We start from the raw sequence: 13,808 nt of genomic DNA on the forward strand, positions 1-13,808 counted from the left end.
GTATAAGATGCTTATGAAATAAATGAATTTTTTGTTTAGTCTTTGGTCTACCTCCCTAAGATATTTCTTTATGTATATTCAAATATTCAAAAATCTGACAAATCAAAAATCTGAAACAATTCTTTTACCAAGCATTTCAGATAAAGGGTATTCAACCTGTATTTTTAGTTTTCTTACTCTCTCCCCACTTCCCCTTTCCCATATTACTCAGGAAGTATTCAGAGCATAAAATATTGCTAAATTGTTTTATGATATATTAAATGCTGCATTTTCTTAATACTTTTAAGATTTTTTTGTTTTTGTTTCAGAAACAACTCAGATTATTGGCATGAGTGCAACATTAAACAACGTTGAAGACCTCCAACAGTTCCTTCAAGCAGAATATTATACCAGTCAGTTTAGACCAGTATGTACCCTAAGGTTTGCACTGTATTGATTTGTTATATATTCATATTAGAAATAAAAGTAAATATAGTATATTTTAAAATTCTATGGGGTAGTGAAGGGGCATAACTGCACTCACCATAGTATATGCTAATAGTTTGTATATAGAGAATATTAATTCTGTGAGGTCATGGATCTTGGCTTGGGTCCCTAATGTATCCATAGCACTGGGAATAATGCCTAGCCTATGTTGCCTCAGTGAACATTTATTGAGTGAAATTTTTTAAAATATTTTTTTTAGTTATTGATAGACCTTTATTATTTTTTATTTATCTATATGTGGTGCTGAGAATCGAATCCAGTGCCTCACACATACCAGGCAAGTGTGCTACTGCTGAGCCACAGCCCCAGCCCATATTGAGTGAATTTATTCAGACTATTTTTTTCACTTCTTATTTTCTAAAGTAAATTTTTAGCTGGCGACAGTTTAGTGAGATGTGCTTGGAGTTACTGACACATTGAAGATTTTATCTTAAAATATTTTCAAGTAGCTATGTTTTGGTAGTTATTCTTTCTTAATAAGTTAAGACTTAACATGCATTTAAATTTAAACTCCTCAGTAATAACGTTCCCAAGGTATTTGAAGGAAATAAACAAACATACTTCATATTTATTTGAAAATATCTCATACGTGTACTGCCTGTCTACAGTAATAGTACACATGTTCTTTGTCTTAAGTAGGCTTTCAGAAAATAATGTTTGAAAAACACCAGTTCTTAATTTGAAATATAATATTTTTACATTCCAAATTTGAAAATTTTCTAGAAATAGGTTTTAAGGTGGGCATGGTGGTGCATGACTATAATCCCAGTAACTTGAGAGACTGAGGGAGGAGGATCACAAGTTTGAAGCCAGCCTCAGCAACTTAATGAGGCCCTAAATAATTTATTGAGAAACTATCTCAAAATTTTTAAAAATGAAAAGGGCTGGGGAATGTGACATTGGATCTAATCCCCAGGGAATATTTTCAAATATTTTTTGAACTTTACATTAGACACTATCTTTTTTTATTTTTTGGTACCAGGAATTGAACTCAAGGGCATTCAACCACTGAATCACATCCCCAGCCCCATTTTGTATTTTATTTAGAGACAGGGTCTCACTGAGTTGCTAAGCGCCTCATCATTGCCGAGGCTGGCTTTGAACTTGTGGTCCTCCTGACTTTTCCCAAGGCACTGGGATTACAGGCATGTGTCAACATGCCTAGCTTAGACACTGTTCTTTTAAAAATGAAATGAGATGTGTTCACAAACTATTTTTGTCCACAAATACTTAAATTAAAAATAATATGTTGGTGTTTGGAATTAAAGCTGATGACTAACATAGGAAGTTTTAGATCTTAAGAGAGAAGGTAATTCCTTTACAGAAGATAAAGGATGTAAGCACTGTGACTCCCTTGTACTTCTTGTAACAAATACCAAAGCATTTTCCTTTTGGACATTAGACTACTTAATTCAAATCTTTCTTCAAAAGTATTAATCCCTATGTTGATTTAAAGAGGCAATAAAGAAATGGTAAAGCAAGAACTTTACCATTTTAAGTTGAAACGTATTTTAGATATCTTAAAAAAGCTAAAATCTTTGCATAGCTGTCCTTTCTATATCATATTTCACAAAATTTAAAATTGAAGCTATGTGGTATTAATTGAAATGTTTTAAAATTCAAGGTTGAACTAAAAGAATATCTGAAAATAAATGATACAATATATGAGGTCGACAGCAAAGCTGACAGTGGCATGACTTTTTCACGTCTCCTCAATTATAAGGTAATGTTTATAACCTTTATATCCCAGGTTCCTGTACTTTGCCCATGTGTGCTGGGACATCACAGAAGATTTGCATGGATGCCATGAGACAGTTTAAATTTTTGAGAAAAATGGCTCATATCTGACATATGTTGGACAAGATACGACTGATTCAGTGTAGCTAGTTTCCAGTTTTAACACCATATCACCTTATCTTCCTTTCTGTGACACTAAATACTTGTGAAGTTGTGTTTGTGTGGGTTTTGTGTATGTGTGTATGGTGCTGAGTATCAAACCCAAGACTTTACAGCAATTACTGCACCATTGACCTAAACCGTGGGCACTAAAGTTGGGGTTTTTGTAGTCACTGTAAGCCAATGCCATGTGAAAATTAACCTGGAACAGAAGAAGGCAGCTGTGTTTAGTTTCATTCTAAAGTTATAAAGACAGTACCAAGTTTGTACGTATCCCTTTATTGAGTTATTTGAGAATTAAATTTTTTTAAAATTCAAGTGCTACTAAGTTGTGAGGAAGTATGGATCTATTAAATTGTTTGGATCTAATAAAACTGTTATGTATATCTTTTTTTGGAGTTCTGTGAACCAAGAAAATTTGGAAACTTCTATAAATGTTTATTTATTTAGCAGTAACAACAAAAGAATAATTCATGGTCCAGGTAGGTCAGATATTGGTGCATAAAAATGTTAATTTCTACTGTGTTAATGTATTGTGACTTTTATGAGGAATACTGAAAAGAAGAGAAAGGAATTTTATAGCAATCTTAAAATTCTTTAAGATATCCTAAATCTACATCTTAATTCATTTTCAGTAAAGTAAAATGAACTGAGATCTTATATAACTTTACCTTTCATGTTCTTTGAATTCCTCATGCCTGTTTAATGTTACAAAAAAATCATAGTTCAGTGTTAAATTTTTTTATTTTTTAAAGTCTGTCCTTTAGTATTAGTGAATCTGTGTTTAAAAAATATATATTTGAAATTGTAGAGGATATGTCTTATGCAGTCCTTTGACAATATTAGGATCAATCTGTTTCTCTCTGGACTCTTGTTCTGCTTTGGTGGATATAGATATGTAGTAGAGTTATTAATAATATTAACCGTTTTCACTTCTGCTTTTTTTGCCATCAGGGATTGAACTCAGGGGCACTCAACCACTGAGCCACGTCCCTACTACTTTTTTGTATTTTATTTAGAGACAGGGTCTCACTGAGTTGCTTTGCACCTTGCTGTTGCTGAGGCTGGCTTTGAACTCAAAATTCTCCTGCCCCAGTCTCCCAAGCCACTGGGATTACAGGTGTGCATCACCATGCCCAGCTCCATTATCACTTCTTGAATTTAATTCATTTTTTATACCTTTTTTTAAAAATTAAATATACCCAGTAATCAAATCTCTAACAAATAACCTAAAAGTGAAATTTTGATATATTGTGTAGGTTTTCTCTTTTCTTTGAAATGATAAGATTAATTAAATGATAAATTCAGAATTATGGATTATTTGTTTATCTTTTAAACACACAGGTTAAAAAAAAAAAAAAAGGACAGACTTTCAGGGGGGCTGGGGTTGTGGCTCAGCAGTAGAGGGCTTGCCCTGGGTTCAATCCTCAGCACCACATAAAAATAAATAAATAAAATAAAGGTATAAAAAATTTGTTTTAAAAATGGTAGGCTTTCATGGTTTCTAACTATCTGGTTTCTACATCTTATTGTTTTGCAGTATTCTGATACCTTGAAAAAGATGGATCCTGATCATTTGGTAGCATTGGTAACAGAAGTTATTCCCAATTATTCTTGCTTAGTTTTTTGTCCCAGTAAAAAGAACTGTGAAAATGTAGCAGAAATGATATGCAAATTTTTAAGCAAGTATGTTAATCATTTAAAAATATTTTGTTTTATTTTTATCATGAATTATGGACTATGTTATATTTATTGAATAAGCACTGACTACTTCTTGCAGAACACTGTATTCATATGTTATCCTAAATTTTGAAGGAAATGACCGTAAAGAAAGAAAACTTAACTGTGAAATTCACATGTGAATTTTTATAGAGGTTTTACATGTGAAATGGAAAAATTCTAAGGTTACATGTAAGCTAATGCTGGCCAATGTAAAGGCTGAGATCAGTGATTGGAAATATTGGCTGCCCTGTGAATTATGTTGGAAATTAAAAAATTCTAGTGTCCAGGATACATCTTAGACAAATCAGAATCTGGGAGCAGGACCCAGGCAAGTCCAGCATACAGCCAAGGTCAAGAACTACTATCTTAGATAGTCAAAAAGGACTAATCATTACAATGATTATGGGATAAATCGTATCCCATATTCAGCTTAAACTTCTCTTTAATTACATACCGTTGCCTTTGTTTTCTTAGTCATCTTCACACTTAAGTAATTTGGACATTTGAATTTAATTTTCTAAGTAATTAAGAAATTAAGTCTTGGACTGGGGTTATGGCTCAGTGGTAGAGCACTTGACTAGGATGTGTGAGGCCCTGGGTTTGATCCTCAGCACCATATGAACATAAATAAATAAAGATATTGAGTCCAACTAAAACTAAAAAATAAATATTAAAAAAAAGAAATTTTAGTTTTCGGGACACAACATCTTTGTTTGTATGTGGTGCTGAGGGTCGAACCCAGGCCGCACGCATGCCAGGCGAGAGTGCTACCGCTTGAGCCACATCCCCAGCCCATGATTTTTTTTAACATTGGCTTTGTTGTACCCATAGAGATAAGTATAAAATGTCTTTACAAGTAGTTCAGTTTTTTTCTCCACATGTTACTCTTGTGTGGTTTTATCATTTTTTTCAGACTCTTTTTGGCCCCTTAGCCAGTGACTATTAACCTGGATCCTAATCTAGTCACCTTCCATCTACCCTTCCAATCCTATTGTAGAGATTAGTCTAATATAGAATTGATTTTATTGAATATTATAAGAATATAAATGTTTTGGAATAAGATTAAGGAGTTGCTCTTTTCAGTAAATGATAGTGTGCCTTTATAATGATGATTTAAAAAAAAAAAAAAAAACTAAGGAAGTTAAATTAGCATTGAAGTAAGGCAAGTATTCTACCACTGAACTATATACCCAGCCCAAGAGTTCATATTTCTAATGGATCTGTATTTTAAGGGAATATCTGAAACAAAGGGAGAAAGAAAAATGCGAGTTGATTAAGAACTTGAGGAACATGAGCAGTGGCAACCTGTGTCCTGTCTTAAAGCGCACCATCCCATTCGGAGTTGCCTACCACCACAGTGGTTTAACAAATGATGAAAGGAGGCTCCTGGAGGAGGCCTATTCCACAGGCACTCTCTGCCTTTTTACCTGCACATCCACCCTAGCAGCAGGTGTCAACCTACCAGCAAGAAGGTAAGAGATAAGAATGTGTTGGCCAGGCTCACAACTTTTTAATTCCCAGATTATGAAGAGTTTTGGTATTGTTTTACTCCCTTAGTAGTGGTGCGAATTTATCATATGTGTTTGTTTTTGGTTTTGCTTTGTTTTTTTGAGCATTTGCTGAGTCAATTGTTGTTGTTTTTTTTCCTTTAATCCTTTTTTTTTTTTTTTTGGTACTGGGGATTGAACTCAGGGGAACTCAACCATTGATCCACAACCCCAACCCTATTTTGTATTTTATTTAGAGACAGGGCTCACTAAGTTGCTTAATGCCTTGCTATTACTAAGGCTGGCTTTGAACCCACAATCCTCCTGCCTCAGCCTCCTGAGCTGCTGGAATTACAGGCATGTGCCACCACACCTGGCTTCCTTTAATATTTTAATGAAAAATAGCATTAGCAGATTTCCTGATATTAGAATTCTTTCCTGCTTTTCTTTTTTCCCCATCTGTTTCTTGGGTTTTTTGTTTGTTTGTTTGTTTGTTTTTGGTACCAGGGATTGAACTCGGGGGCACTCAACCACTGAGCCACATCCCCATCTCTATTTTGTATTTTATTTAGAGACAGGGTCTCACTGAGTTACTTAGTACCTTGCTTTTGCTGAGGCTGGCTTTGGGAACTCTCAATCCTCCTGCCTCAGTCTACCAGGCCACTAGGATTACAGGTATGCTCCACCATGCCCAGCCCTATCTGGTTTTAATGTTAGGATCTATTATTCTAGTTGTATAGACAGTTGGCAAGCTTTTTCCTTTTTTTTTTTTTTTTTTCCTATTGATCTGAAAGAGTTTAACAAAGACTTCCTCAAAAACCTTAGGGAATTGATTCATAAGCCATTTAATTGTGAATTCTTTTTATTTTTTATTTATTTATTTATTTTTTTTTGGTACCAGGAATTAAACATCCAGGGGCGCTCAACCATTGAGTCACATCCCCAGTCCTTTTTTATATTTCATTAGAGACAGGGTTTCACTAAATTGCATAGGGCCTCCCTACATTACTGAGGTTGGCCTTGAACTCACAATCCTTCTGCCTCAGCCTCCCAAATGGCTGGGATTACAGGTGTGCACCACCACACTGAGCTAAATGATCAATTTTTTATCAGTGTTAAAAGATGCAACTAATTAGAACAACAACAACAAAAAAAAAAGCGAGTTAAAAAAAAATGTATATATTTTCTGTTGGGAATACATGTTTATATCTCCCAATCAGATCATAATTGTTTTATCATCTTACTAGTTTTGATTCCTTGGTCTATCAATTTCAGAGAAGTATGTTCATCTCCCACTTATGAAACTGTCAGTGTCTTCTTTTTGCATTTCTAGAAATTTTTGCTTTTAATATTTCAAAACTATTCAGGTATACCAAGATTTACTTCAAATATATTATTACTGAATTATCAGTATATAATATACTTTTATCAGTACAACAGACCTTGTTTTACTCTTAATGATTTCGCTTTGAATATGAGGACCCGTATTTTACTCATTATCTTTGTTCGTTTATTTTCAAATCCTATAACCAATTTCTTTTAGTTTTTCAGAAAATTGAAGGAAAAAAAAGGAAGCAATACATCATATTTCTATTATTCTAGGGGTTACTCTTCCAATTTTAACAGTTTTATTCAAACATTTTTAAGCACTTTAGAATCAATAACTATCCTCTTCTGAGCATAACAAGAGTCTTAGCATTTGTATATTCTATTTTACCCTATGTATGTTCCTGTTACCTAGAATCTTACCTTATTTCAAAATGTTTTTTATCTTATGAACAATAATCATTTAAACTGACCTATAAATTGTACTTGTTTTTGGCTTACCACTATCTCTTGTATTCCACTTCTTCCTTCTATGATTCCTTTTTTAATTTTTTCATCCTTAAGTAATTATTTTTAAAATACTGCATTGGGGGTTAAAAATTTTGAGTCTTTGCATAGCTGAAGTTGTCTGTTTGGGCCTCACACTTTAAATAACTTCCATAGGAAAAGAATTCTAGGTTCAATTGTTTTTTTCCTTTTGGGTATTGTAGATATTGTTCCATGTCTTCTAGGTGATGCCTATTTTTGTTTCTGATGAATTTGCAGCTTTCTCCTCTCTAGAAGCTTTTAGACTTTTTAACCTTAAAATTTCATCATGGTGTAAAATAATAACTGCAGTTCTTACAAGTCCTCCCTCCCCATATAGTAACTGCTTTATATGCCTTTATAGTTTATGCTTTAAATACTTTCAGTCTTCACAACTCATCTGTAAGAAGGCTCATTACCTATATATTTCTTTTTTCTTTTCTTTTTTCTTTTTTTTTTTTTGTGTGTGTGTATGTGTGTGTGTGTGGTACTGAGGATTGAGCTTAGGGATGCTGTGCCACTGAACTATATCCCCAGCCACCTGCACCCTCACCCCCACCCCTGGCTTTTTTTTTTTTTAATTTTTATTTTAATACAGGGTTTCACTAAGTTGCCAAGGCTGGCCTCAAATTTGTAGATCCTCCTACCCCAACCTTCCAAGTGGCTGGAATAACAGGTGTGTACCATCACACCCAGCTGTTACCCACATTTTACAGAAGGGAAAATTGGGGCATGGAATAATTAAATAATTTACCAAACCTCATACCCAATGACTGAATTTCAGTGTCGAGATTTGTATCCAGGAAATCTGATTCTTAACAGTTTCAACTTACCTGCTTGTCATTCGTAGGGTTTGGCATTTGGGTGGTTTTCAATCTGGGGCTTTACACCTTTCTTCAATGTAAACTAATTTGGGCGGTTATTTCTCTATTTCTTTCTCCCATTATCTCTGTTCTCTGCTTTTGTAACTTCAGTTAGACAAAGTTAAGGCTTCCAATTCTCTTTAATTACACATTTTCAGTCTATCTGAGCTATGCAATTTCTTCAACTTTACTTTCCACATCAAAAAATCAGTTTTTTGCTGGGTGTGGTGATACATAGTGGTAATAGTGACTTGGGAGGCTGAGGCAGGAGGATCACAAGTTTAAGGCTGGCCTCATCAAGTTAGCAAGAACTTAAGCAACTTAGACTTTGTCTCAAAATAGAAAATAAAAAGGGCTAGGAATGTAGGTCAGTGGTAAAGTACCCCTGGGTTCACTTGCCAGTACTGCAACAACAACAAAAATCAATTTTTAGTCATATCCTTTTGCTTTGTTCATTCTTTACTCAACAGTTCAGTAGAATTTTTTAATGAAGTTTTAATTTCCAAAAATTCTCTATTATGGTACTTTCTTATAACAATATACTCTCATTCTTAACATAATCTCTCTGGAATTTTCTATGGATACTAATTAGAACTTCTAAAAATTCTCTACCATTTTGTTTTATCAATTTTAGACATTTATTCTATATGTTCTTGTTTTTCTTCTATATTGTTAGTTTTCTTCAAGTAGTCTTAAGATTGTTGAGTTTTATAAATAAATAAATAGGTTGGTTAGTATAGGTAAATGACATAGCTATTTCTTATTCTTTTGTACAGGAAAATTGACCACAGACTTCTCTATATCTGAGTATGACTCAAATTGTCATTTTTGTACATCAAAAATAGTTGATAGTCAGGAGTGGTGGCATATGCCTGTAATCCCAGCAACTTGAGAGGCAAGTTGGAGGCCAACCATGGCAACTTAACAAGACCCTGTCTCAAAACCAAATAAAGTAGGTTGGGAGTGTGGCTCAGTTGTAGAGACCCTCTGGGTTTGATCCCAGTACTATAAAAACAACAACAACAACACATACACACACACAGTTGTTATCTGCAATTTTAAATAGTTCAAAATAAAATAAATACATAAATATGGATATTTTGCTGGTGCATGTCAGATTTTTCATTTCTGGAATATAAAATAAAGAAACTTTAGAGCTGGTTGCAGTAGCATATGCCTGTAATCCTAGTGACTTGGGAGGCTGAGGAAGAGGATCAAAAGTTTGAGGCCAGCCTGGGCAACTTATTGAGACCCTGTCTCAAAATAAAAAGAGTTGGGAATATAATTCAGTGGTAGAGCACTTGTCTAGTCTGTGCAAAGCCTCAGGTTTGATCCCCATTACCACACATGCACGCAAAAATAACTTTGGGGACTACTCCTATTGATTGATCATAGGCCTTGAAGCTATTCAGACTAGAGTTCAAATGATGGTACTGGCAATTACTAATTTTTTGGTTTAGGGTAAGCCACTTAACTGAGATTTGGCTAACTCCTTTGTAGAAAAATAAAATAAAAAAGGGTATTATTAAGTATTTTTTTTAAAAAAATAACTGAGCATTAGTGGAAATGCAAATCAAAAGTACACTGAAATTCAAAAATACAAATAATAATGCTGAAGAAGATGCAAGGGAAAAGGAACACTTTTACATTGTTGGTGGGGTTGTAAATTAGTACAACCAGCATGGAAATTAGTAAGAAGTTTCCTCAAAAGACTAGGGATAGAACCACCATATGATCCAGTTGTACCATTCCTCAGTATTGATCCTAAAGAATTAAAGTCAGCATACCATAGTGCTATACACATGCACATGCTTATAGCAGCACAATTCACAACACCCAAATTATAGAACCAGTCTATATGTCCATCAGTTGATGAATGAAAAAAAAGGTGGTATATGTGTACAATAGAGTTTTATTCAGCCATAAAGAAGAATGAAATTATGTCATTTTCAGAAAAATGGATGGAACTTGAGAGAATTATGTTAAGCAAAATAGGCCTGACTCAGAAAGTCCTGTTTTCTCCCATGAGAAAGCTAGAGAGGAAAAAGGAAAAGAAAGCAGGGGTGGGGGTGGATATTTATGAAAATCAAAGGGAGGCCAGTAGAGTAGGGGAACAGAAGGATGGAAGAGGAAAGGGAGAGAGGAAGTAATGGGGGAAAAACAAATTTTATTATTCCTTTGTGTACTTGCCTATATGAATGTGTAACAATGAATTTCACTACTATGTATAATTACAATGTACAATAATTTTTTTTAATTTTTAAAAGAATTACTGAAAATATATACATAAAGAACCTAAGGCATCCTAGTTTTTGGTAAATAATAATTACCTATTATTTTGTTAATACATCATTAAATTTAATATCACATAGATCTAATTAAATTGAGTTTAAAAATAGATGCTATTGCTGTAGATTCAATTTAATTAATTTTGTCAATTCCATAGAGTTATTTTAAGAGCTCCCTATGTTGCTAAGGAATTTTTAAAGAGGAATCAATATAAACAGATGATTGGCAGAGCTGGCCGTGCTGGAATAGATACTATTGGGGAGAGTATCCTTATATTGCAAGAAAAAGACAAGCAACAGGTAGTACTCAATCTGGTTGGTTGATTTTTTTTTCCTCCCCTTGGTCTTTGGTCTAACCCCTTATATGTGATCATCTTTTAAAATTAATTATTAATGTTCCTTTAAATGATGTATCTTTCTCTTATATGATTAAAAATTAGAGTTTGAATATTTTTATATTTCAGACAATGAAAAAGTATTTTCCCTATTTAACTTTTTAATTTTATAAAGATACCTGTTAAATTTTTATTCTTTGTCTTTTTGAGTTTTGTTGTTTTGTTTTTGTCCCCCTGGCTCCACAAGTTTCATGCAAAAGTACAAAATTTTATATTGAACATAATTCATGTTTAATAATAACACAAAACATAACATTATTTTAACTTTTATAGGTCTTGGAGCTAATAAGCAGACCACTGGAAAACTGTTATAGCTGTCTCGTTCAGGAATTCACCAAGGGAATTCAAACTTTGTTTCTGTCTTTGATTGGTTTGAAGGTATTTTTAAATATTTTTAGTGTTATTACTGTTACCTGAGAGAATAGAGGTAAAAACTTATGCACATTATAAATTATGAAAGAAATGTTAACATTTCTTTATGTTATCTAATATCTAATATGGAAAGGAAGTTTATGACATACTAAATCTGAATCTGGATTTATATGTATATTTTTTAATCCTTGAGTTATATTTCAAATTTTCATTTCTTATAACTGGCATATAAATATGAGACTTTAGTGTATACTATGTCATATCAAAAGTAAGAGACTTTAGTGTATACTATGGGGAATAAAAGGAACTGTAAAGCAGTGGGTTCTTGTGTGGGATAATCCGACATGTCTGTCCGTATTAGGAGTTAGGTACAGCAGTCTTGTGACCATTCTAGGATATTATTAACACTGGAGAAATCCGTAGAGTTTTTATCAGATGGGAGAGAGAAAGAGAACTATGACAGGAAAACATTCTTTTTCCTGATATTAAAACTTAACTCTCTCACAGTGATCCTTTAGTTAAATCTCTCTTTTAGGGTTACTCTTGTTAATTAAAATTTATCCCTATCCCTGAGGTCTTTCACCCACAAAGTGGCAAAGCCAGAGTTTGAATTTAGCTTTGTCTTTATAGATAGTGTTCTTACCCATCATATAGTTTGCCTTCATCAACATGAACAGTTTAAGTAAACATGTAAAATAAAACTGATAAATAAGAGATATCACAAGACAAAATTTTTTATTATCTTGCAGAAGCATGTATAATTATTGTATCACCTGGTGACTTAAAAGGGTGAAAGAAAGGAAAAGGAAGAAAGGAATTAGTGTTGGGTTTGAAAGAGAAACAGATATTAGATAAGCAGGGGGAAGAGAAAAATAAAAAATGAAAGATAAGAAAGCTTAAATTGATGTGGGTAATAGCCAATAGACTAGATACTCTAGCTCTACAGGAGGGCTGAGGACTCTGAAGAGTAGAAGACCAAAGGAAAACATTGGCACAAGACCATGTGCCATAGACTGGGGAGAATGGAGGACCGTGCTTAAATACTAATCTGAAGAGTTGATATGGTCACTTGTGGAAAATTAGTTTCGTGGTCATTCAAGTATTGCACATACCTGGGTATTATTTGAGTAATACATCCAGTTCTCTTTTTATCCTAAGTTATTAACTCTCTCTTAAGCCTCACAGAGTTATCTTATCTATAAAATGAGGATAAAATGGTCACTGACTTACAATGATTCAAATTTTGATCTTTTCCCAAGCTAGCACTATGTGCTGTGGTAGCTCACAGGGTGCTGGACAGTGACAGTGAGCTATAACTCCTAGTCAGCCTTGCAATCATGAGAGTAAACAACCAATGCTACACAGAGTACCATGTTGCTAAGTTATGATGTTAATTAGGCTAGATATATAAAATGCATTTTTAACTTATAATATATTCAACTTATGATGGATTTATTCAGGATGTTCATTGTAATGTGAAGAACATCTGTAATTGTAGGCACTATTGCAAGACTAGTTTGGAAGCAAATCCATGTATAATAAATAGGAGAGTTGCCAAGGAGTTAATAAGGGAATGAGAGAGATCATAAAGATCATCTGGTTTTAGTACATATATATATTAGGTAAAGTAACAGACCCAGAGAATTAATGATCAGTTTGGTTATTCAGTGAGTTATGATTAAGATGGGACTGTAACTCGGATTTCTGACTTGTTGGCCTATGCTCTTTCCAGTGTGCATTGTATATGTGGAACATTTGCTGAGTACACATGAAACATTTACCAAGATAGGCAGTATTACAGGCCATAAAGTAAGTCTCAATAAATTTAAAAGGATTGAAAACATGGAATATGGTATCGAATGACAATAGAATTATTAGAGTATACATCAACAATAAATAGATACCAAGGAAATACCACATATTCAGGAACTAAAAACACTCTTTAACCCATGGTCAAAGAAGAAATCACAAGAAAAATTAGAAAATATTTCCCATATAATGAGAAAAAAAGCAATAAATCAGAAGTAGTGAGATGAGAATAAAGAAGTGCTTCAGGAAAAATAAAAGTGCTTCAGGGGAAATTTTATAGCTTTACATGATTATTAAATATAAAAAGATCATAGTCAATGATCTAAATTTCACTTTAGAAAGCTAAAAGAAAGATTAAAGGAAGTAAATAATACAGATACAAGAAATAGAAATCAATGAAAACAAAATAGATAATGGAAAAAATTAATGAAACCGTAAGCTGGTTCTCTGAAAAGATCAGTAAGGTTATCAACTGGGTTGGTCAAGAGAAAAGAATGTATAAAAATACTAATAGAGACCATATAAACAGTTAATGTCAGGACTGAGAGGAAGATAATCAGTAAAGATCCTAGAGACATTAAAAAGATAGTAAGGGTTTATCCTTGAATAAATGTATCCTTAAATATTGTAAAATAAATG

General features: G+C 33.4%; 1 protein-coding gene across 4 annotated transcripts in view; it reads left to right on the forward strand.

The window, feature by feature from the left end:
• Helq (helicase, POLQ like) overlaps positions 1-13,808 on the forward strand; it is a 47,145-nt gene that overhangs the window by 9,743 nt on the left and 23,594 nt on the right. For 3 of the 4 annotated variants that reach the window (XM_046457619.2, XM_058583422.1, XM_046457620.2), the window contains 6 exons: positions 309-406; positions 2,111-2,209; positions 3,923-4,068; positions 5,337-5,576; positions 10,752-10,893; positions 11,262-11,366. In XM_046457619.2, coding sequence (XP_046313575.1) covers positions 309-406; positions 2,111-2,209; positions 3,923-4,068; positions 5,337-5,576; positions 10,752-10,893; positions 11,262-11,366 — 830 coding nt within the window. Of the gene's footprint in view, positions 1-308; positions 421-2,110; positions 2,210-3,922; positions 4,069-5,336; positions 5,577-10,751; positions 10,894-11,261; positions 11,367-13,808 lie in introns of all 4 variants that reach the window. The other variant, XM_046457621.2, reaches the window with a different exon arrangement.

Source organism: Marmota monax, unplaced genomic scaffold (assembly GCF_021218885.2).
Source record: "Marmota monax isolate L192 unplaced genomic scaffold, Marmota_monax_Labrador192_F-V1.1 WCK01_AAM20220418_F8-fsc00128, whole genome shotgun sequence".
Taxonomy (NCBI): domain Eukaryota; kingdom Metazoa; phylum Chordata; class Mammalia; order Rodentia; family Sciuridae; genus Marmota; species Marmota monax.